This window comes from Rhodamnia argentea, chromosome 1 (genome assembly GCF_020921035.1).
Source record: "Rhodamnia argentea isolate NSW1041297 chromosome 1, ASM2092103v1, whole genome shotgun sequence".
Classification (NCBI taxonomy): Eukaryota; Viridiplantae; Streptophyta; class Magnoliopsida; order Myrtales; family Myrtaceae; genus Rhodamnia; species Rhodamnia argentea.
This window is the reverse complement of record NC_063150.1, coordinates 23,090,230-23,115,885: the sequence shown is the minus strand read 5'-3', so window position 1 is coordinate 23,115,885 and position 25,656 is coordinate 23,090,230. Positions and strand designations below refer to the sequence as shown.

The window sequence follows — 25,656 nt, the reverse complement described above, 5'->3', positions numbered from 1 at the left end:
AAATTTTTTTGATAATTTTCTCCACTTCCATCGAAGGGCTAAACCTTCCAAAGTTGGAGCTTTGAAGAAATTTTGAGCCAGGGGTTGCAAAAATTTAATCAAAATTCAAGGTCTTGACAGGTTGAAGTACTCCAAAAAATTGAATGTTTATGAGTGCAAATCCATTGAAAGGTTGGACCTCTGCTCTCGTCTCTCCCTCCCTCTCCCTCTCCCTCTCCCTCTCCTCCATATTTCTTTAGATCTCCACATCCTTCTCTTCGTTGATTTTGTGGATGAGTTGTAGCGACCTAGGCCTCAATCTACATGAGACTGGCGAAATGTCCCATACCGAACCGCCTGCAAGTAAGGCTTATGTTCTCTACTTTAACCTTCCCTTATTCAAAGTAATCAGCGCATGTGGAAGCTCTAAAAATTAGAAAATTAAACAGGGTGGCCATACGGGCACAAATGCATGTCAAACAAAATATCCAATGGTAGGTATGCCCATACAAAGGGTATGGCCTTTCATGGTTTCACTAACCAGATATACATGATTCAAATAATGGTCTTTTATTCATATCTCGTATGTTCAACTACATAAGCTATTCCTTGTTATATGTTCATATAGCAATTTCACTTACAATATTTACATGGGAGGAGTATAATAGAGGGCATTCACAAGGAAGCTAAACTAATTCGAGTGCTACCAAACTCCATCGTCATCTTTTCATACTTCATTCCTCTTCGAACCTGAATATTAGACTAGTGTGAGGAATGAATTTGTCACGCCCCGACTCTCGAGTACGCGGCATCCCTACCAAATTGCCTTAAGTAATAATGGATAATGTCCCAGGTACGCTATCGACTCACAATATTATAACACGCATGCAGAAACGTATAAACTCCCCACCGGATAAAACAACATGGATAGTAACATAGGATCAACCGTGACAATCAGAAACAAAGTATGTTTGTCAATACAATACTAAAAGCATATGATAATTAACCCCACATAACTACTGTCATGTAGAACCCCACACTTCGGGGTAGCTCTCTAAGATCATCAAAAAGGGACTAAAGGTTAGGCGGGGTTAAGTTATCATCTACTCCGAAAGATATAGCTTCAGAAACTACAACCTCTAACAATCAGACCGAGGGGTCATGGTCAGAAGAAACTTCAATTATGTCATCGTCGGCCAGGTCAGGTTTAGGATTGGGATCCACTATCTCGCCGCCGGGGTTACCCACGAAACCAAAGCGATCCTAGCACGGGCCAAAAAAGCGATCGCCGTCACGAAAAACCCACATTTTGAAGGGATGAGGTACTAAATCCTCCATTCCCTCCTCCACGTAGATGGTCGTGATACGTTCTTCCCAAACCTTATTTGTGCCAGGTATTGGGTGACAGTTAACCTAAATTTTGGTGTGAGATAGGATCCCAAACCTAACCGGACGCCGTTGGTTTGACATCTTTACCTTGATCCCGAAAAGTGGAAACCACGAAGGGATGAGATATAATCTCGGTGAGTCAATACCTAAGCCCAGCTAAGACTTTGATTTGTCCAAAATGTCCTATCAATCAATCACATATCACAAAATATATACATATCGATCCACAGCAACTTACCCACCAGGGTGCCACGTGGTATATAGTCGCATCAATTCAAATCGACCATTAAGGCAATCAAATAATCATAAGGCATGATAGCACCGATCGGAACTTGGACACCACACGAAGTCCATTTATTAACGATGATTCGTGTGATAGATACGATTAGATCCATGCAACATAATGTTGGAATTCATTAATACGATCCACGCAACATAATGTTGTGGCCGTCATTTGGCAAGCCAGGCATTGTCCCATTTCCTCTCGGCGACAACAACTACAAATGATAACCCAATATCTCAAGTAGGCATTCCCTAAGGAGCATCGGTCGATCACAAGCTGCGACCGGCATCCGATGATCCATGTCACAACATAGAAGGTCAAGCAACCGACGAGTCGTATGGTTTATGCCATAGACATTATAGGAATCGCCGGGCCACGCATCAACATTCTATTAGATGATCAACCAACTCATCCAACAATCAATTCACTCTTATCTTTGAATTTAGTCGGATACTCACACATTCGTGCTCAAAGACTAGGCCCTCGGCCATTTTCATGCTAAAACATGTATCTTGCATCATCCGAGATCATGTAAATGCATACTAGCAATCGCTAGACATAGCAAGAATTTATAGGGCCAATAATCCCCAAAAGGTCATTTAACCGATCCTCAATCAATGAAATCACATAATTGAGGCAATCAAGCAAATAACATGAATAGCTAATTCCATAGCAACATAAGCACTTTGAGGACCAACTTCATTCCTATAGAAGTGTCTTGAACTTAGGCAATCGAGTCTCAAGAAATCACAATCCACTAACCTCCTCAATTAGGGCCATTTAGCCTAAGTCCAATTTTTAACTTAAGCCGACCCTAATCGATCTACCTAAACACCTAAATAATCTAATTACACTAATTCGAACACAATTAGTGATTTAACCAGGGATTAGATGTCAACTCCCGATCAACTATACGAGGCGAGTGCGATGGCGATCTTGAAAATCCTTGGGGACGAACGTCAAATGCAGCTCGAACTCGTGGGCTCACGGGCTAACTCTCTTGGACAATTTGGCCCAAAACCTCGGTCACTTGGGCTCAAGTCCTCGGCACGGGGCCCAGGCGCACGGGTATAATTCCTCGGCCCCTCAGACACACAAACTCGGCCACGAACCAAGCAAATTGGCACACGGCCTCGGACACTTAGGCTCACGATCCAGGACACGACACGGGCTAAAACAGGCTTCGGCCTATGACATAGGTCCATGAAGCAGGCTCGAAACAGGGGATAGCCGAGCTAGAATAGGGTAGAACAGGGTGTCGGGTCAAGTACGTGCGAAATTGGGACAACCAAGGACTGAATTGGGACACGTAGCCGCATGAGGACATATGCGGGGCAACGCGTCACTACGTGGCAAGGCGATTTGCCACGTGGCAGCCGCGACCCACAAGTTTCACCTGCTTAAAATAGGAGTAGGTTAGTGCTTGACAATTTAGGATTATTTAGCACGAAAATTGGAATTCAGCTAATGTAAGCACGACAAAATAGTCAAGCACGACAAAGCATCAAGTATGATAAATCAAAAGTAGCCGACAAGCTCATGACTATAAGCACGACACGTCATAATCGACTCTATTGCAAGCAGTTGATTAAGTACGACACATCATAAAATGACTCTACTACAATCTATTGACTACAAGCTGATTGGTCTAAGCTTACTAGACCATTATAAATAGAAATGAACGTTAGTTTATTTAGCAACTATTGTCGAAAATTCTGTTGTTACTCTCTTGGAATCACCGGCTACCGACCGACCGCCCTTGGCCGTCTGTATGTCATCACCGATGTTGAACCGTGCGTCGTTGACCGCCTTAGCCATGGCAACCCTAGCCTTAGCCGTGCGCCGCCTTGGGCCATGCATAGTCGCCGTTTGCCCATTGGGCCTACCGTCTGCATTGTTATGTCTGTTCGTTCGTTTGATTGTTCATTTGATTTCTCACTTAGTTGAGGCAAGTAGATCTCTATCCTTACTACTATGCTTTCTATGATTACGGATGTGAGTGTTGGATTCCGGTGGATGATGTTTTGTGATAGAGGATTTGGATATGATTCTGAGATCTATTGTCTATAAGGATTGTATGTACTTGGTAGAATTCTAATAACTACCGTTGAAGTGGAATATGTTTGGTTGTCTTGGATGATCCTCCATTCTGTGATGTTATAATTGGTTTATTCATTTGGCCTGGGGATCCTACTTGTAGAGGAGCTTCAGCTTACTCCCATTGATTAAATATTTTTCAGATAAGCAAGATAGCTGGAGGCTATGGATGATGGTTCTGGAAATCCAGAGTAAATTACCCTCTGTTGTACTCCTTCCATGTAAATGCTGCAAATAGTAGCAATATGACATGTAACAAAGAGTGGATGGTGAGTTTGAAATAAACGAGTTATAAATAAAAGTATATTGTTTGAAATGTATGTATCTTGTTAGTGAATCATGAAAAGGCCATACCCTTTGTATAAGCGTGCCTGCCGTTTGAATGTTTGACATGCACTTGTGCCCGTATGGTCGCTTGAGTATTTTTTCTTAGAGCTTTGGCATGCGCTAGTTACTCTAATTAAGGAAATATTAAAGCATAGAACGTAAGCTTTTAGTTGTGAACGGCTCGGTATGGGATGTTCCACCAGCCTCGCATGGATTGAGGACGTGACAGTGGCGAATCGCCCGGGTCGTCACAAATTGGCTCTATCATTCCGCTGCTCTTTGAACAATCTCTTAATAGTGGCCAACATGTGAGGATTTGGTGCAACTTCTCTTGATTAATCTTCAGTGAGATATTGGAAAAAATCTACCCCTTTGCAATGGCCTTCTTCTATGGTTCAATCAAGGGCTAAAGATCCGGAGTGCGTAGATCCGTCACTGCCATTATGATTATTCTCCGTGTCATTACTAGATTCTGAATGATTCCTTGTTCTCGACATGAATTTCCCCAAATCAAACTACAATTCGTCCCACTTGGCTTGCCAAAAAGATATTTTTTCGAAAATGATCCTAATGGACGAAATAATTTTCATCGAAATTGGTTCTTCAATTTTTATTAAGAAAAGATAGGTTATGTGGTGATTTTGGACATGAATCTCAATGAATCACAAGGAATAGATATGTTTCGTTTGCCCTACGGACGTTTGTCCGTCTCGGAATTTACAAAACACTTTATCCGAATTTAAGCGACCACAAAGTGAGATGATAGAGAGATAAAACTTTGGAATTTTATCAAAGGTGGATATCTGAAAACTACAACTAAGATACACGCCTGAAATTAGTTGATGACGAAGCATCTCAACTACTACCAAAATTTGAAAAAGATAAATTGTAGAAAAGTAAAGAAAAAGATAAATTGGTGAGAAATTCGGTTACAACTTAGAAATTAAAATAAACAAATAACTCCCTAATGGTGGTTATTAGCACTTATTGGACGAACACTTGTCAAAAAAAGCTATACAAATCCTAAATTAACTGATATTGACACAACGGATGTTTTCTTGTCGATTGTTCATTGTCGATATCGATAACTTTGTCAAGAAACTTTAAAACTCTCATTGATAAGTTCACGTTGTGTCACGCTGGCGAGTTGTTGATTCCTTTTAATTTATCAGTACTTCTGTTCATAAATGATGAAACTCTCCTCTCGTCGACTAATTCTATCACTTGTCCATAACAACTCAAAAGTTGGTCATTTCTAAGCGTAAATTTTCAAATTGAGCAAAGGAGGTGTTTATGGTGCTTCTTCTGGAGATAATATATTAATATTAGTTGGTTGTTATGTGATTGTGGCGACTCACTTGGGATTGTTTTTGGTATCCACAATCGATTCCAATTTGGTTTCTTGATGTTCTTAGATTCAGGGCCATTCTTCTGATCATGCAATGTGGGACCCATTAGAAGTGTACTTTCAGCACTAAAGTGAGCACTATACAAAATTTTTGACACTTCTAATGTCCTTGTCGTTCAAAAAAAAAAAAAAATGTCCTCATCCCATATAATTCCATCTTTATGTGTTGTTTCTTTGATGCCCATTTAGAAGTTTCAGGGTGAATTTAGTGAGGTATTGTATTTGCAAATTAGTAGATAATAACAAATCTCATCATGAAAACGGCGTATTTATATGAGAGTATGATTCCCATGAAAAATTCTTAATTACAAAAAATAATATCTTGATTACAATATAATGCGGCAAATCCTTGTGAAACCTTTTATGACATCGTTTTGTAGTCGAAAATTAGGACTAATCAAAACACGTTGTCTTTTTGAATGAATTTAAAACCATTTATACCATAACAAAACACGTCCTCGTAATTCGATTTTGGTCCGTATAATATATAGCGTTATAATTTAGTCCCCTTATTTATCTCTGGTGCAATTAAGGACAAAGTTCAATTTCCCCGTCAAAGCACGGAGAAAATACGCTGAAGAGCCTACGTGCAAGTTTCTAGAAAATCACACTTTTGGGAACTTCAAAGTATAACCAAGTACTAATTGGTAATTCCTACATTTACAAATTTGCACACTGTGGTTGAAAGTCTTATAAATATGAATGTCATCTTATGCAAATCTTTTCAATCAATATGAGGTGGAGTTGCTGATGATACTATATTTGAAGGTTTCTTAGAAATTTTCCAAAAAAAAAAAAAAATAGCAATAAAATAGCAAAATAAAACTCTGGTTGAAAGTTTTAAAATGTTTTTTATGTTGACAGTAGTCCTAAGAACTTCATCGCGAATCTATACATAAAATGTGAATGTCAATTTATTGCATATAACGTAACTAATATTATTGGGACTAATAAGTTTATGCCCACTTGGATACATAAGTATCATCAATTAATAGTTTGTTCCGAATTGACATTTCCATATGATTTTCTTACAGAGATATGATGAAGCAATTTAGTTTTTGTTGAAAATTTGACACTTTCACAATATTTCTCCGGCAACTCTTGTTTGAATATCAATGAGGTCTGGCGACCCTCGCTAAGGTGTTCGCGAGGGTCAACAAGCAAGCGACGGCCTTTGCCATCACTGGGCAACATGGGGAGAGCCTACAAGCCCTTCCCCAGTCTAGCAAGGGCTTGCAGGCCCTCATAAGTCACCTAGAGCGGGGCATCGACCCTCACTGGTCAAGCTGGGATGGTGGCCTCACCTCCCTTGAGTCACTAGTTTTATTTTATTTTTTCATTTTTTCAGCATTTTTTATTTTTAATCTCACTCAATTAAGGTTTGCAGAAAAACGACGTGATGCTGAACATTGATCTACATGTGAGTTAATGTTAACAAGCACTTAGAAAAGAGAAAATAATATTAATAAAAAAGTCATGTAAGTTTTTTCCATTTATCAAAAGAGACAAAATTAATGAAGGAATTTCATCGTATAAATTTAATGAGGACTTCGTTACATTATCTGAAATTTTCAGGTTTTAAAATTTTCGATGCACTTGTCACTCTTGTATTTTCAACAAGAATGAATTCTTGTGCCTCGCCACCACCCAAGTGGAATTCATACATTGAGCACTGTGGCGCTTCTCCCTCTCCACGCTACTCTCACACACGTGTCTCCCACGTGCTTGTTACAAATCATGCATGCCTTATATTAGGTGAAATGATATTAATGTCGCTCAATGTGTGGTGAACTCAATCGAAACATGATAAAGTGTATATTTGATCGTAGAACGCTAAGTTATTTAGGTAATTCATAAGTAGGATGTATTTAAGATTCCGATTTGAAAAACCGGGTTGGGGCCGATCTCGAATTTTATATGAGATTATTAACCACTTTCAAGTTTGGAACAAGGTTAGTTTTTCCAAATCCATCTTATTACAATCCCTAACTGAGGTAAATTGCAGGCATTGGGCGAAATGAATAGCGTTTATTTAAATCTAATTACTTAAAGGTTTATGTTAAGTCTAATTGTATGAAACGACTTCAAGTGCATGTAGCAATGGCACATGAAGCATTGACATGAAGGGCGAGATGAAAAAAAACTTATGAATAGATATGAAATGAGACAAATCCGTTACGTAAATCATGGTTCACGTAAATGATGACGTTATATAGTTTTTATTGAAATGTTTTAACGATGATACGAAGTGAGATAGATTATTGACAATATGCACCCATGCGCTGGCACGTTAAAAAAGGCAAAGAAAAAAAAATAAAATAAATATTTAATATTAAAAGTAATAAAAATAAAAAAATTATAATAATTATTCACGTCAAAGTTGACGGTGCCATATAGGGCTGCCGGCATCCATATCAAAGATTTTCGGCTAAAACTGATTGGAATGACTCGATTGACAAACTAAATTGATCACACAAGTGCCATAGAATTAGAACTATTTTGTTATGTCCCTCGAAATTGTCAATTGTGAAAAGTCTTAAGCACAAGTTATCTTGTTTAATTGGCTAAACAAAGAGGCTAAGTTATTGTCTGCAATCACCTTTATGACTTCATTCACTTTTTCCCATCGTGTATATTTATGTTATTTCGTTTCTTTCGTTTTTTTATTTTTTCGTGATAAATGATTTCTTAATTAGTCTCCACCCACGTAGATTGTATTATTCAATTAGCCGAATCCCGTTAGTTTAAGATGGGTCTCATAGGCCGGGATACCAGCCAACCAAAGCTTCAATTTTTGATTGGACAGTCAGTCAAACTTACCTAGCATTTTTATCCATCCTAAACTGAACTAAAACGAAAACAAATGTACCTGAAAGTTTCATATTCAAATGAACTGATAAAACCGAGTTTTGCAACTAAAGTAGTTGATCACTTCTTTTCTTTTCTCCACAAAGAGCCCCTCTTTCTTTCTGACTTTTGATTACTTTATATATTTATGTTAGTTGGGCCTCACAAAGTGGCGGGCCCTGCCAACATTGCAGTACGGGAAAAGAAGGGGTGAAACAGAAAGGAGCAACGATGACGTAACGAGTAATCAACTCAAAGGCACGCTAAAGCAGTGGCGGGTAATCTTTTTCTTTGCTTTTTCTACCTCAAAGTTATTCTCGGTAATTTAAGCAGTGCACAAGCATTAAGCAATGAAATTACTCCCAAGTCCAAGCTCCAAAGCCAACAAAGCCGCTATAAATTAACCCAAAGGCTCACCTCTCGCCCATAGCAACAAGGCAATAGAGCACTACACTTCGCCACTAGAGAGAACTCATAGCTTACCATATCCGAAGGCATATCCACATGGGCGGGAGCGAGAGCAAAGGTAGAGAGGAAAATGGTGAGACCAAGGAGTCAAGTGACACTGCCCTGGCCAAGGTGTCAAGTGACACTGCCCTGGCCAAGGAGTCAATTGCCGCCACCCTGGCCAAGGGAGCGATCATCTTAGTAGCGATCGGCGTGGCGATCTTGGCCTTGGGCGTGGCCGTGGGCGTGGCAAGTCTGATGGCCGATTCGTCCGAGTCCAGTGAAGAGAAGACCATGAAAGCTCCCGGGAGGAATGGGCGCATAGCCCGGGATGACTTCGAGAGGGACCCCGCTGCCTACTTCGGCAGCCTGTGGAGGGCTAAGCGGGAGGAGAAGTAACTAGCTACCAAGTGAAAGGAGAAATTTGTGGTGTTGCTTGTGTCCTCTAATGTCTCCCTTTTCGTCTTACGCGGTGTCCTTAGGTATTACTTTTTACGATCTGTGTGCTTATGTGTTGTATTATGTACTTATGTGGTGCATTTGGTTGTACGTGTGGTTTCAGTTCAATTCAAAGTTTGTGCCTGAAGTTATTTTGTCATCCGAAGTAATTACCAATCAATTTCGTCATCTGATAAGTGTTTTTTCTCTCCCTATTCTCTTTTCTCTCTTCATAGCCTTCTTCAACCTTCAGTCGTGGGGGGGTGGGTTTGAGCTCTTCTCATCCTCCCCTCCCTCTCTTTTTAATTTTGTTGGAGTTTTCTTATTCTTTTTTTTTTTTTTTTTTGTCTTCTCGCCCAATCTAAGTCTTGAAGCTCCCTTCTCCCGATCTAGTACTAGATATAAGAGTTTGAACTTTCCAGATCTAGTTCTAAATCTAAGAGCTATCCTTTCCCGATTTAGATTTGAGAGTCAATAAAAATGTAATCGGGAATTCAATACCTTTGTACTCTATACGTGTTTAGGTCCTCTGTCTTGAGTTTCATTGGTGATCACATAAACTCTACATTCTCGCTGACCACAAAGATTTACTTTTCCAGATGTTACACATGTGTTTGTTCAAATTGCTTTGATTATCTTTGTGCAGTGATGGCGTAGAGGAAGTCGAATCTAAACGTACACCATGAATTGGCAATATCGGAGTTATTAGAGAAGGAATTTTTGGCTTGTGCTTCTCAGTGATGATGATACGAGCTCTAGTAATCGGCCGCCGATTATTTTGGTTGACATATCTCTTCTTATGAAACAAGTGTGTCTTTAATCCTATTGGTGCTGTGTTGATCTTCGTATTTTGGATTTGGATTTGGCTGTGTTTTGGAGTTTGCTCTACTTCGATTTGTTTTTCTTTGGAAATCTATGTACTCATGTATCTTGTTGAGTAATGAATATAATTTTCTTTCAATAAAGCTTAAAATTATGTGAAACAAATATGTGGACTTTTTACTCAGGAAGCACGCGCTCTCCATCATTTGAAGTTTAACAAATCAGTCCAAGTTATTTACGAGTAATGGTAATAGGATACCAAAATTGGTATATTAAGTTATTTGACCAAATTTATAATTTAACATTTAGCAAGCGTATAAATATATTTGTGAAAATAGACATTACACAAGCGTGAAAGGTCTTTTTTTTTTTAAAGAAAAAAGTGGATTTTCCATATCCCTTTCGCCAAATATTCTTGAGGATCTTGAACTTTCCACTTGCGATTAAATTCTTGAACTTTCAAATTGTCATGGAAAGCATAAACTTAGAATCATGTCCTAAAATGTCATGAAATCTCAATTTTCTCCAAAAATGTCTTGACCTCTATAATTTATCATGTAAATCTATATACCGCAGTATTTTGCTGGAATTTCTCGCATAACGAAATATCTTTCACCGAAAATTATTGTTCAATTTTTATTAAAGGAAACCAGATGCTACGCCATCTTTGAACAGGAGATATCTAGGCTAAAAAGGACCATATAGAGGCAAATTGTGCTAGAATTTAATCGGTGACAAAGCTTGGAAATACAGACTCGATAAAGTAACTAGGTGTAAACAAATTATGTCGAAATTTAATCGACAACAAAGCACCCAAAATAGAGAAGCACGTCGGGACTTGATCAACAATGCGAATTTGAAGGCTAATCCCAGAGAAAGTAAAGATAAAGATAATAAATTTGTTTGATTCGTGCAAAGATCTCTGAAGACTGCAATGTAGCTATTTAACATCTACAATGATGGTTTAAAAAGGGAGGTTACAAAAGGATGCCATAAGTAGCGGTTACAAACGGTTATAGATAGTTTATTCAACTCTACTATCTTGACATTTTCCTCGACTCCACTCCGTTGATAGTTTATTCAACTCAATTATCTTGATAGTTTCCTCGACTCCACTAAGTTGGAGGTTGCTTATTCCACTATGTTAATGGCTGCATCCGAGATTATCGCCTTCACTTTTTTGTCGATTCCTTCAAGCTATCAATTGATCAAGTTGTGGATTCTTCAAGCTATCACATGTCAATAACCAGTAATTGAACATTTTTGGGAAAAATACACTAGAAGTGCCATAACTTGTGTACGGCGTTCACTTGAGTGCCATAACTTTCCAAACGTTCACTTAAGTGCCATAACTTTCAAAAATCGTTTACTTGAGTGCTACGTCGGAGCAAAATTGTTCACTTGAGTGCTACAAGAACTTTTCCGGCGTGCCACATCAGCTTTCCGACGTCTACAGTAACTTTTTCGGGTATGCTACAGTAACTTTTCCAGCTGCCACGTTAGCTTTTCCGGCTGCCATATCAACATTGCACTCAATTGAACAATTTTTAAAAGTTATGGCACTTAAGTGAACGTTTTGAAAGTTATGACACTCAAGTGAACGCCATACAAAAGCTATGGCACTTCTAGTGTACTTTTCCCGAACATTTTTTGTGCAAACAAATACCCCCTTTAAAAGAATTAAATGAATCATCGATCATTTGAGCCTTTCAACTTAGATAATCAAGAGTCATCATATGTCCCCTTGTCATCAGCAAGTTTGAATTTTTTCTTGCCAAATTTTTTTTCTTGGTCGATTCTTCTTATGACTCATATTTTTCCATGAAAGGCACGTTTTGTGTAAAGTCTTCACTTTGTCCCCTATCTTGAAGTAATTGCTCATATTTAGACACTCTCGTTGCCAATTTTGAGAATGGAATTGTCTTTCTATCTCAATCCAAGTATCGATTGAATTAGGAGATAAATTCATATACCAAGTAAATGCAGATTTTGATAAAGACAAAGGGAACAACCTAAGCCTCATGGATGCATTTGCTCTTGCCTCTCTACATTGGCCAATAAATCAACCAATGTGTTCGATGGTCGACTAATCATTTTCGCAAGTGAAACAACAAAGTGAGGAATTTCAGATTTTCTTGGGTAATGTGTATTGTCAACCCAATTAGGATGTGTTTTCCTATATAATGGCCTGACTATTCATCTATCGGCACCTAAATGTTGTGATAAGAGTTCAACCACTTGATTAGGATTTGCAACTTAACACCTTTCATTCCCCTAGGTACAGGGTAGATAGGTCAATAGACTTGACCTTCCTACCCCCTAGGTTCGAGGCGAATGTGATGGGATCACTTAGCCTAAATTATTTTCTCTATTTAATTGATTAAGAATTAGAGGATTATACCCGGAAGCCATAGTAGTAAGCAAATGACTTCTAATGATAGGTATCGCCCCTATGGTCTAGGTCATACTAAAAGTTTCATTCGTTTGTAAAGTCCCAAAAGGTGTAGGATTGGTAGAATTAGCTTATATCTAAATTGAATAGCTCAACATTCCTAGCCTGTGCATGACTTCATGGAAGGTGTTGACTATTATGGGCTTGATCACGTCAATGAGGTATTTCTTCATGTAGTTAGTTATCTCCTTTTGGTGTTCGTCAAGAATCCTCTTCATGGTAGCCAACATCATTGGGCTTCGCTCCAACTACTTCCTTTGCTCATTGATGAGTTGCCTTGGAATGTTGAGATTGCCACCTTGTGTCTAGTCCGTCGACGGCGGTGCCATGGACAACTCAGAACCTCCTAACCTCAATTAATAGGTAATGGTGGTTTATTGTTTCCACTTGAAATTTAATCAACAATACAGGCTGAGAACATAGAAATGCTATGCTGGAATTTAATCGATGACATAGCACCTAAGATAGAGCAACATGTTGGAATTTAATCGATGATGCGAATCTAAAAGCTATAGTTACGGAAAATAAAGTATAATGTAGGAATTTGATAGATTTGTGCAAAGGGTCTCTAAAGACTACGATGTGGCTATTTAAAACCTACAATGGACGTTATCAACATAGGTTACAAAAGGACGTTACAAAGGGAAGTTATACACAGAGTTTACAAATGATTATCCACAGTTTCTTCGACTCCATTGCCTTGATGGTTTCCTTGACTCCATTACATTGGCGGTTGCTTTATTCTACTACGTCGATGGTTACTTCTTTGATGGTTGCATCTGAAAATGTTGATTATACTTTTTGTCGATTCCTTCAAGCTATCAATTCAACAAGTTGTCGATTCTTCAAGTTATCACATGTCGATAAAAACCAATAATTGGAAATTTTTTGGTGCAAATAGATAGGATGATGTCCATATCATAGATTTGAGGAATAAGTTCAACTGATCAATTTAGAATTTCGGTGCAAAGAATTCATATGCAGATTTTTATATCCAACTTGACAAGTTCACCAAACTAGATGTTGCGGAGGTTTTAGAAAAACAATCAAGAAGAATAACATTAGACTTTGAGGCATGAATACACTGTCTTTAAGGAATTATTTGCACCACAAGATTGCTAATGGTTATAGGTAAAAGTTCTCTTGGATATAACAAAGTCTCAAATGAGAATACTATTGAGACTTTCGTCTCCAAATCTCATAAAAAGGTGAATGAGAAGTGAGGGATGGAGCAAATCCCACATTGGAAAGAAGAGGAGTTTAGAGGTGGGTTTAAATATAGGAATCCCACATATGGGTTTGGTCTTCAAGGGGCACCCTACTTTTGTGGAAGGGAGAGGACCTAGGCTTTGCTAGGTTAACCTGCGCGCGCCCCTCCGCTTCCGCCACCGCCGCCTACCAACCGGCTCGGGCTCGCTAGTTCCTATTCTTTTTTGGAGCCAATCAATTTTATTTTTTCATCCTAACTAAACAGACATATTTTTTCATCCTAACCAAACAGACACATTTGAAATTTTTTCTTGTCCGAATAGACATGTTTGTTTGGAATTTTTTCTTTGAGCAAACATGTTTGTTCGGAAGATATACGTTCGTGTTCGTGACTCTTCATTCTTAATCGCTTCACTGCCTATAAATACAAACATTGACTGCCTCGAATTAATTCATTTTTTTTCGCATTCGGTATTTCTATTCTTTTTTCATTCTTTCTTTCTTCATCATCATCATTTTGTGCGATTATTCTGCAAAGTTGAGTTTGAAGGTTTCCTATTATAGTAGTACCACTTCATAGGAAAGGCAATCCGTTCTATCCTAGAAGGTAATTATCCAAGGACCTTAGATACCAGTGGAGGGGACAAATTATTTTAAGGACATAACGTGAATTTGTTGGGCTCTGATTATCCATATGCATTTGGATTACTCACCTGCATTCAATTTCTGGTTTGTCTATCAACTCTCTTATGCATATACATACACATAGGTTCTAACAATCTTAAGACAATTTCGGTTTGTATTGTTGCTTTTTGTTGTAAAATTTCTATTTTCGTAACAGATATGGCTACAACATCGGTGATACCTATTGCTTATGTACTGACTAATGGAGAGAAGTCAGAAAAGTTCAATGGGACTGATTTTAAAAGATGGCAACAGAAAATGTTGTTCTATGTTACAACTTTGAATCCGGGAAGGTTCCTCATAAAGAATGCTCCTAAGTTGGATGAAGGAGAGGTAGAAAGAGAAAAGTTTACTACAGTAGATGCATGGAAGCATTCTAACTTCCTATGTCGCAACTACATACTCCATAGTCCGAACAATTCCCTCTACAATGTTTATAGTTCACTGAAAACAGCTAAGGAATTATGGGAAATTCTGGACAAGAAGTACAAAACAAAAGATGCTGGGTAGAAGAAATTCATCGTTGATAAATTTCCGGACTTCAAGATGGTAGATTCTAAAACCGTCATAAGTCAAGTTCAGGAACTTCAAGTGATCATGCATGACATTCATGCTAAAGGTATGAGTGTAAGTGAATCATTTTAAGTAGCTGCTTTCATTGAAAAGTTACCACCATCCTGGAAAGATTTCAAGAATTATCTTAAAAATAAGAGAAAGGAGTTTTCACTTGAAGACTTAGTTATACGGTTGAGGATAGAGGAAGATAATAGGCTCTATGAGAAGAAAGTTGATAGTAAACTGGAGGTCTCAAGGGCCAACGTTGTTGAAGAAGGATCAAAACCCAACAAGAACAGGAAAAGGAATGGAAAGGAATCCACCCAAGACCAGAAAAAGTTCAAAGGCAATTGCTACAATTGTGAAAAGTCTGGACATTGTGCCAAAGACGGCAGAACCAAGAAATGGAAGAAGACTCAGGCAAATGTGGTAGAAGAGAGTTCCAGTGGTGTTGATGACATCAACCTTACTGCTATGATATCCAAGTGCAACATGGTGGGAAATCCCAAAAAATGGTGGATTGACACTGGAGCAACTTGTCACATTTGTGCCAACAAATCGATGTTCTCATCTTACACACTTGTAAGGGGTGATGAAAAACTCTTTATGGGTAATTCATCAACCTCTAAGGTTGAAGGTATTGGAAAAGTTGCTTTGAAGACGACTTCCGAGAAGACAGTGACACTAACCAATGTACTCTATGTGCCGGATATACGCAAGAACTTGGTGTCCGAATCTCTCCTAAGCAAGAATGGCTTCAAGTTGGTGTCTATATCTAATAAGTTTGTACTCTCCGAAAATGAGATGTATGTAGGAAATGGTTATCTTAGTGATGGTCTTTTCAAATTAAATGTAATGACGGTTGTAACTAAAGATGATATTAATAATAATAATAAAGTTATTTCTGCTTATATGCTTGAGTCTCCCGATTTATGGCATGCTAGTTTAGGACACGTTAATTATAAGTCAATAAAAAAATTAATGAACATAGAGTTATTGCCAAAATTTGATTGTCCAAATGAAAAATGCCAAGTGTGTGTTGAATCTAAAATTTCGAAGCCTCCATTTCTTTATGTAGATAATAGAAATACAGAACCTTTAGATCTAATACACATAGATAGATGTGATATGAAAATGATACCATCTAAGGGTAGTAAGAAGTATTTTATCACATTTATAGATGACTGTACAAGATATTGTTATGTTTACTTGCTTAGTAATAAAGATGAGGCTGTGAATGTATTTAAAATTTATAAGTCTGAAGTTGAAACTCAATTAAATAAGAAAATAAAAATGATAAGAAATGATAGAGAAGGTGAATATGAATTTCCTTTTGAGGAAATTTGTTCCGAATTCGGTATCATTCACCAAATCACCCCTCCTTATGTGCCACAATCTAATGGAGTGATGGAAAGGAAAAATCAATCTATAAAGGAAACAATGAATGCATTGATGAATAGTTTTGGTTTACCACAAAATATGTGAGGGAAGCCGTTTTGATGGCTAATTATATCTTAAACAGAGTACCCTACAAAAAGTCACAACAAATTCCCTACGAAAAGTGGAAAGGAAGAAATCCTAATTTGAAATACCTTAAAGTGTAGAGGTGTTTAGCTAAGGTTGCAGTTCCTAAACCTAAAAAGGTTAAGATAGGACCAAAAACCGCTGATTGTGTTTTTATTGGTTATGCACTTAATAGTAATGCATATCGATTTCTTGTTCATAAGTCTAAGATCCTAGATATACATGTTAATATGATTATTGAATCAAGGGACGCTTTGTTGTTTGAAAATATATTTCCGTATAATATGATATATGAGCCAAATGATAATAATAAGAGGCCTCGGGATAATACATCTAGAAGCGATCCTATAGAGGATGAACCTAGACGTAGTAAAAGACAGAGGACTTCTACATCATTTGGACCTGATTTTCTAACATATTTGTTAGAAAATGAGCATCAGACCTAAAATAAGGCTGTAACATCCCGAGAAGCCCTGTTCTGGAAAGAAACTATCAATAGTGAAATTGAATCCATCTTGTCAAACCATATTTGGGAATTGGTTGACCTCCCTCCTGGTAATAAAACACTACAATGTAAGTGGATTTTCAAGAAGAAAATGAAAGCGGATGATACTATTGACAAATATAAGAATAGGCTTGTAGTAAAAGGCTATAAGCAACAAGAAGGTCTTGATTATTTTGATACATATTCACCTATTACAAGAATTACATCTATAAGGATGTTAATTGCCATAGCAACGCTATATAGGCTTGAAATTCATCAAATGGATATGAAAACGGTATTCTTAAATAGGGATTTAGAAGAAGAAATATATTTGGAACAATCTGAAGGGCTCTTTATTCCAGGACAAGAGAAGAAAGTATGTTGACTTATCAAGTATCTCTATGGCTTGAAACAAGTATCGAAACAATAACATGCCAAATTTGATCAAGTCGTGTTATCGAATGGTTTTAAAATTAATAAGTGTGATAAATATGTATATGATAGGAACACTTATAATGGCTTTGTCATTTTGTGCTTGTGTGTAGATGATATGCTTATAATGGGCAGTAATATTGAGGTTGTCAAGGCGACCAAACACATGCTCACAAGTAAATTTGATACGAAAGATATGGAGGTCGTAGATGTTATTTTGGGAATTAAAATCCATAAAACATCTGAAGGATTAGCATTATCACAGTTTCACTACATTGAAAAGATTCTTCAAAAGTGCAAGAATCTAGACATTGTACCAATAAAGACCTCGATAGATGTTAATTTACATTTTTCAAAGAATACTGGTGAAAGCAAGGTTCAAAAAGAGTATGTTGGTATGCTAAGCGGTTTAATGTATGTCATGAACTGCATAAGGCCGAACATAACTTGTGATATGAGTAACGTAAGTAGGTTTACAGTTAGTCCAAATGAAAATCATTGGAGAGCTATAAAATGTGTATTGGGCTATTTGAAGTATATTCAAAATTATGCTTTGCATTACACAAAATATTCAGCAGTGCTTGAAGGATACAATAATGCAAATTGGATTACCGACACAAGAGACACAAAATCCACAAGTAAATATGTGTTTACGTTTGGTGGGGGAGCAGTCTCTTGGAAATTATTCAAATAAACTTATATTGCGAGGTCTACTATGGAAGCAAAATTTATTGCTTTGGATAAGACTGGTGTTGACACCTAAATTTTAATTTTCATTTATCATTTCATAAAAATGAGAATTAGTAATGGTTCTCACAAAAATAATTTTATCATGCATAACACATTTATTTTCTATCAGTCAAAAGCATGTTATGGCATTTAGGGTCGGATGTAGGGTCAATTGAGTTTAATTTGATAGGCGGTTGGACCGGACTAGTTTGAAAATTTCGAATGAGGCCCAGAGGGGATGCCGAATTTTTCATCATAATTTTGGACTTAAAACAGCCCATTTGAGCTCTTAAAATTGCAAAAAGGCCTAAATTAATTATCCATTTGATTAGTTAAGGTCCAATTAGGTCCGGAATGACAAAATGAGCCCACAAAAGCCTAGGATTTCGGTCCAACTTGTGGGAGTCCTCATTTGGACGAAAATTATAGGTATTTTTAATAAATAGGACTCCTCACAAGTTAGAATTTTCAATCCGACGATCGATATCTAATAAGAGTTTCCGAATCAAACGGTCGTCGGTAAACCCTACGCTTGCGTGCAACCCTTTGTTCTATAAATACACAATTATGCTTAGGGTTAAGGGGGGGAAGACAATTCACACGTTCAGAAAATTTAGAGTATTCATGTGAGAGTTGAGGGGAAAAAGAAAGAGATTCTCGGCAAAAAGCTCCTTCGGTGGAAGAATCACAATTTCTAGTCTATTGTTGCGGTTTTGCACCTATTGTTGCAGTTTTGCACTCTAATGCTGCGGTTTTTGCCTAATTACTGCCGTGTTTTGGCCTATTCTTGTGGTTTTTGCGTCAATATCCATTAGGGTTCGAGCTGTTGTCCAAGCCGGTTGATGCTGATGTTTGGTACTAGAAGTTGCTGCTATTTGGACCCATTTTAGCTGCTGTTTGGAGCATAAAACAACAGTTACTCAGCGCGTTTTCCTTGGCTTGATCAGTCCAAGTTTCTACTGCCGTTTGCAGTCAAAAACAGCACCATTTAGAGACGATTTTCAGGCGAATTTGTTGCTTTTGAATTACAAATTTTCGGGCTCGATTCAAAGTAATCTCTCTATACTTTTGTAGGTCTACTTGATGACTTTTTGAATTGAAAAGCAAGTTGTTTTGCCACAGTTTCAATGCTGTTTCGCGTGTTGGGCATGCTTGTTTGGTCCGAAAATATTCGCTTTCGCATGCTCTATGATAATTAATTCATGTAGGAATTTGCCGGAGCTAAAAGGCGAGTCTTTGATTGTTTTTAGCTAATGTTCTACACGTGATTCATGTTTTTTTTTTTTTTGCTGTTTCCATGTGCACGCTTGATCCACGACAAAAAAAAAAAAAAACACGCCTACTTTCGTTGTTTTCATGATCACTAATCTGTCACGTTTTTGATAGAATTGAAACTGCTGCTTTGTGTCGTTGTCATGCATTGTTTGCACGTTTTTTTTTAGTTATTTTACGTTTTCCATGTCCCGTAGACAGAGCTCAAACGTTTTGTTATGTTATAGATTCAGTCGGATTGCTTTGAAATTGTTCATCCAATTCGTGCAAATTGCCATGCTTGGGCTGGAAACTGTTTGTTTGATTTGAATATTTGTGGATGAGGTGAATTTTTGGATATCTGTCTATCTGGATTGATAGATGCTGAATTGAAGCATATCCCTTATTTTCAGATTTGTCCGTAATCTGATTTGGAAAATTCAAAAATTCAAAAAATAAAATCTCGTAGAATAAGATCACATTGAATTTTGTGGCAATCATATTTTGCAGAATATTGATTTTCAGGATGTTCAGATAACTCAAGATTCAATCGGATTTTTCTGGAAATATTGAATGCATCTTTAAAATTTGGAAAGTTATCTAATATACTTTGAAAATTTCAGAAGATAAGTTTTCCCATTTTAAAAGATATCAATCCTACGTGGATAGGAGCTTATCTCCTTGAAAATTTCGAAATCTTTTAGGGATTTTCGAAAATTCAATAAATATTTGCACATCTTTAAATAAAACTGCCCATAATATATGCTCCATTGTGCCCGACCCTTCGGAATATTAAATTGCAAGCCTTAACCATGATTTTATGGGATGGGATGACAATTTAGTATAAGATTTTGTATTTTGCCCTTTGGCGAGAAGGGATGATGACATCTTATACCATAATCCGCATACTAGCTCGAATCTCCGAGAATGTAGCGGATAGAATCTCGCTACGGCCCGGATCTTCGAGAATGAGAAGATTCATCGGAAAATTCGGAAATTAAAGATATATTAAGGGTGTTTTTGTTTAATTTTGTTCAAATTCATTAAAAATAAAAAAAATAAAAAAAATAATAAAAGGGGAAAAAAAACATTCAATTCGCATCATCAATCAAGAAAAGATATTTTCATAAAATCTGGTACCGAAAGGGTGTTAATTAAAAATTAGCATAATCAAGTCCCCGAACCCTAAATCTCTGATTAGCAGAAAATAAAGTATTTTCCCGTACTTTATTTAGGTATCTAATCTACCTACCAAAAAATATTAGTGGTGGCTTCTAAAAAAGAAAAAAAAATCAAACCTAAGTTGCGAATTGGTAGGGCTTGGGAGAGTCCGTATTAGGTTAGTTAATTCTTCTAATTAACCTAAAATTCATTAACCTAAATTAATTTTTAGGTCGCGACAACTGGTGAAGAAGTAGAGTGGCTTCAAAACTTCTTAGAGGATATTCCTAATTGGCCTAAACCGAGGCCAGTTGTGTGTATTCATTGTGACAGTCAAGCAGCAATAGGCGGGGCAAGGAACGCCATGTATAATAGTAAGTCTCAACATATACGTCGAAAACACAATACAAGAAGATAACTACTCTCTAGTGAAATTATCACAATTGACTTTGTGAAGTCAAAAGATAATGTTGCGGATCCACTAACAAAAGGCTTAACTAGAGAGATAGTTGTAAAAACATCAAGGGGAATGGGTTTAAGGCCTATAAAATAAGTCATCATAGCGGAAACCCTACCTAGTTGACTAGAGATCCCAAGATCTAGGTTCAAAGGGACAACTAAGTTATATTGGCATTATAGAGTACTATCAATTCTCATCCATTCCAGTATTAAAACAATACTAACATGTGGAGGTTAAGCATAAGTTTTTAATGATTCTGAATCGGGTATTTGGTATACCACACATTTAGAAATCACCTATGTGAGTGTAAAGTGAGGATCGCTTACGTGAGAATTTGAAAAGCCAAATTCTCTAAAGCACTCATGAAATCAGGTGGTGTTCATGGTCAAAACGAACACAACAATGAGAACCAACTTTGTTCGAGAGATAGTTGTATGATTTCTATTATCTAGGCTTATACTAAAGGTTGACGGTTTAAGGACATCAAGTCTATCGATTAACCGAGTAAGTCCGATAGGTCTCACTAAGGAAAGTTCAAAGTCTCGGACTACTTTTCCCGATGCAATAGTCTCTCATTAAATAATCGCACATTGCATCTCATACATTCATGAAGAGTCATAATAACTGAACTTCTCATTCATGTGAGGGATTGTTGGGACTTTGGTTTCCAAATCCCATAAAAAGGTGAATGATAAGCGAGGGATGGAGTAAATACCACATTGGAAAGAAGAGGAGTTGAGAGGTAGGTTTAAATATAGGAATCTTACATATGGGTTTGGGCCCCAAGGGGCACCCCACTTTTGTGGAAGGGAGAGGACCTAGGCTTTGCTAGGTTGACCCGCGCGCGCCGCCGCCTGCCTCTCGGTTGGGCAGCTCGGCTCGATTTGGGCTCGCTGGTTCCTATTCTTTTTTGCCATCGGTTTTATTTTTTTTATCCTAACCAAACAAACATATTTGAAATTTTTTCTTGTCCGAATAGATATGTTTGTATGAAACTTTTTCTTTGAACAAACATGTTCATTCAGAAGATATTTGTTCGTGTTCGTGACTCTTCATTCTTAAGCGCTTCACCGCCTATAAATACAAACATTGACTGCCTCGAATTAATTCAATTTTTTTCGCATTCGGCATTTCTGTAATTTTTTCATTCTTTCTTTCTTCATCGTCATCATTTTGTGTGATCATTCTGCAAAGTTGAGTTTGAAGGTTTTCTATTGGAGTAGTACCGCTTCATAGGAAAAGCAATCCATTCTATCCTGGGAGGCAATTGTCCAAGGATCTTGGATATCAGTGGAGAGAACAAATTGTTGTCTTAAGGACACAATGTGAATTCGTTGGGCTCGGATTATCCATCTGCATTTGGGTTACTCACTTGCATTCAATTTCTGGTTTGTCTATCAACTCTTTTATGCGTATACATACACATAGGTTCTAGCAAATACCATATAACCATTTTGGTACTTCTCCAAAAACTTTCAAAACAAAAAAATTGGAGAATAAATATTGTACCTTAGAAAAGAAAATTGAAGAGTAAAAATTATTGAACCAGAAACGTTGAATTTATAATAGTGAAACCCTTTTGTGAACAGACATATTGGTTCAAAAGGATGCAATTTTTCATTTTGTAAAAAAATGTAAATTTGGTTTATTTTAATAAAAAGTTAACCCTTGATTAAAAAAAAGGGAGGGGGGGTCAATTATGGAGCAAAGCACCTCTTTATTTATTTTACAAACAAACTACCAACACGAGGATGCTCATATTGCGTTGGGTTCTCCTGAGCATTGGAATTTCGACCGCATGAAGGCAACGACTATAAGCGCATGGTTGCTGATCTGCTTGCCAACTGGTTGAATTATACAAATCGAACCCATTAAAAAAAAAAATTGCCATATTGAGGTAATGACCTCTTTTTTTAAATCAAAATTCTCAATATATATATATATATATATATATTTTTTTTGGTAAGGAACTCTCAATATTCTTTCTGTGGCCCCTAAGGAAGAAAAGACCCAATTTACTTAAAAGTTAATACTAGGGGAACAACTATTTCGGCAGCCAAAATAGCCCTCGTATGAAAGCCTTAACTGTTTCTACTCATCTTGTGGAACATGTTGAAAAGGAAGTAAACTCAAACGTGTTGATCTCAAAATATTAACGTACCCTCAATAATTTTGAAATAAAAGTACTTTATAGAATCACAGTAACCTAAAAGATTAATTAGGAGGTTATCGATCTCACATGGATAAGGGAATAGTTTCTGCAAATTTGGAGGAATTAGAATACGTAAATTTCTATGGTTGAAGACAATTCTATTGAAGTCCTAAAGGTTATTTATATATACTAACATAAGGCCACAAACATAGAATTCAGTGTCGTCCATCGATATATTCGTCACGCCCTTGATTGATACTTATTCTCTTTAATGAGTATGATGGGGGTGAAACTGTTTTTTAATAAGCAGTGAATGGAGGGCAGAATTCTAATTTTTGCCACTGTGTGCACCGATATAATTGAAGATGGACAGAGAAAATAAAATAAATTTTTTTTTGAGATTTTGCTACTAACCAACCTTTAACTACAAAAGAAAAAATTATACAGATTCCTCAACAAGATGCATATGACCCGTGTAGGTTATGGTATTTCTAGAAGCACTAAAAGTTATGCACGACGCTTACTTTAGTGTCAAATGTTTTTGCCGGCTCACTGAAGTGCCAAATCGAAGAAAACACGATCACTTAAGTGCATCTTCCGAGAAATTACAGCCAAAAAGATTACATGGCTTTTTTAATTAAATGTTAACTCCTAGATGGCCTTTTCATTATAAAAAAAAGTCCACATGGAAAATGAGGTGGCCTTTAATCACTAAACCGCATTGTTTTAAAGCACCCATTGATTATCTTCTTGTCGATTGCTCACCGTCGATATTGATGACTTTGTCAAAAAACTTTAAAACTCTGATTGATAACTTCACGTTGTGTCGCGCTGACGAGTTGTCAATTCCTTTTAATTTATTGGTACTTCTGTTCATAAATGATCAAACTCTCCTCTCATTGACTAATTCTATCACTTGTCCATAACAACTCAAAAGTTGGTCATTTCTAAGCTTAAACAATCAAATTGAGCAAAGGAGGTGTTTATGGTGCTTCTTCTGGAGATAATATATTAATATTAGTTGGGTATTATGTGATTGTGGCGACTCACTTGGCATTGTTTTTGGTATCCACCATCGATTCCAATTTCGTTTCTTGATGTTCTTAGATTCAGGGTCATTCTTCTGATCATGCAATGTGGGTCCCATTAGAAGTGTACTTTTGACATTAAAGTGAACGCCGTACAAATTTTTTTATCAATTCTAATATCCTTATCCCATATATTTCCATCTTTATGTGTTGTTTCTAATGCCCATTCAAAAGTCTCAAGGTGAATTTAGTGAGGCACTGTGTTTGCAAATTAGTAGATAACAACAAACCTCGTCATGAAAACGGCGTATTTATATAAGAGTACAATTCCCATGAATACTTCTCAATTACAAATATATATATATATATATATATATATATAGATATATCTTGATTACAATATAATGTGCTGAATCCTTGTGAAACCTTTTATGACATCGTTTTGTAGTAAAAAGTTAGGACTAATTAAAACACGTTGTGTCTTTTTGAATGAATTTAAAACCTTCTATGCCACAACAAAGACGTCCTCGGAATTCAATTTTGGTCCCCATACCATGTCGCGTTATAGTTTAGTCCCCTTATTTATCTTTGGTGAACCGAAGGACAAAGTTCAATTTCCCGTCAAAAAACGGAGAAAATATGCTGAATCAGCACTGATAAATCGACACGGGCAGCCTACGTGCAAGTTTCTAGAAAATTACAATTTTGGTCAATGTGCTTTTGTGTTTTTTGGATCAATGTGCTTTTAGGAATGGCCAATTTTACTTTGTCTGAGTTACAAAATTTAGTACTCATATTATTTTTCAGATATAGTATCATCAGCAACTCAACCTCATATTGATTGAAAAGACTTGCATACGATGACGTTTATCTTTATAAGACTTTCAACCAGATTGTGCAAAATTGTAAATGTAGGAATTACAAAAAAAGAAGTTAGCAATAAAATAGCGACATAAAACTGAGGTAGAAAATTTTAAAATGATTTTTATATTGATAGTAGTCCTAAGTACTTCATGGCGAATCTATACATAAAATGTGAATGTCAATTTATTACATATAGTGTAACTAATATGATTGGGACTAATAAGTTTATGCCCACTTGGATACATAAACATCATCAATTAATAGTTTGTTCCAAATTGACATTTCCATATGATTTTCTTATAGAGATATGATGAAGCAATTTAGTTTTCGTTGAAAATTTGACACTTTCATAGTATTTCTCTAGCAACTCTTGTTTGGATATCAATGAGGTCTGGTGACCCTTGCTAAGGTGTTCGCGAGGGTCAACAAGCAAGCGAAGGCCTCTGCCACTGTCGAACGACATGCGGAGAGCCTACAAGCCCCTCCCCAGTCTAGCAAGGGCTTGCAGGCCCTCGCAAGTCACCTCGAGGAGGGACATCGATCCTCACCGGTCAAATTGGGGCGGCGGTCTCACCTCCCTCAAGTCGCTAGTTCTATTTTTTTTTTTTTCATTTCTTTTAACATTTTTTGATTT

General features: G+C 37.0%; 1 protein-coding gene across 8 annotated transcripts in view; it reads left to right on the top strand.

Moving 5' to 3' along the window:
• The window catches only part of LOC125315605, a 43,895-nt gene that overhangs the window by 10,510 nt on the left and 7,729 nt on the right, over window positions 1–25,656 (top strand). The window contains exons 2-3 of one of the 8 annotated variants that reach the window (XR_007198821.1): window positions 8,809–8,916; window positions 8,980–9,016. The exons of 2 other annotated variants lie outside the window; for them this stretch is intronic. Coding sequence is in view for 5 of the 6 variants with exons in the window: in XM_048281012.1 (XP_048136969.1) it covers window positions 8,835–8,916; window positions 8,980–9,011 (114 nt within the window). In the remaining variant the exon portion in view is untranslated. Of the gene's footprint in view, window positions 1–8,695; window positions 8,917–8,979; window positions 9,017–25,656 lie in introns of those variants that run through there. 5 more of the 8 variants (XM_048281012.1, XM_048280993.1, XM_048280989.1 and 2 more) reach the window with 5 other exon arrangements.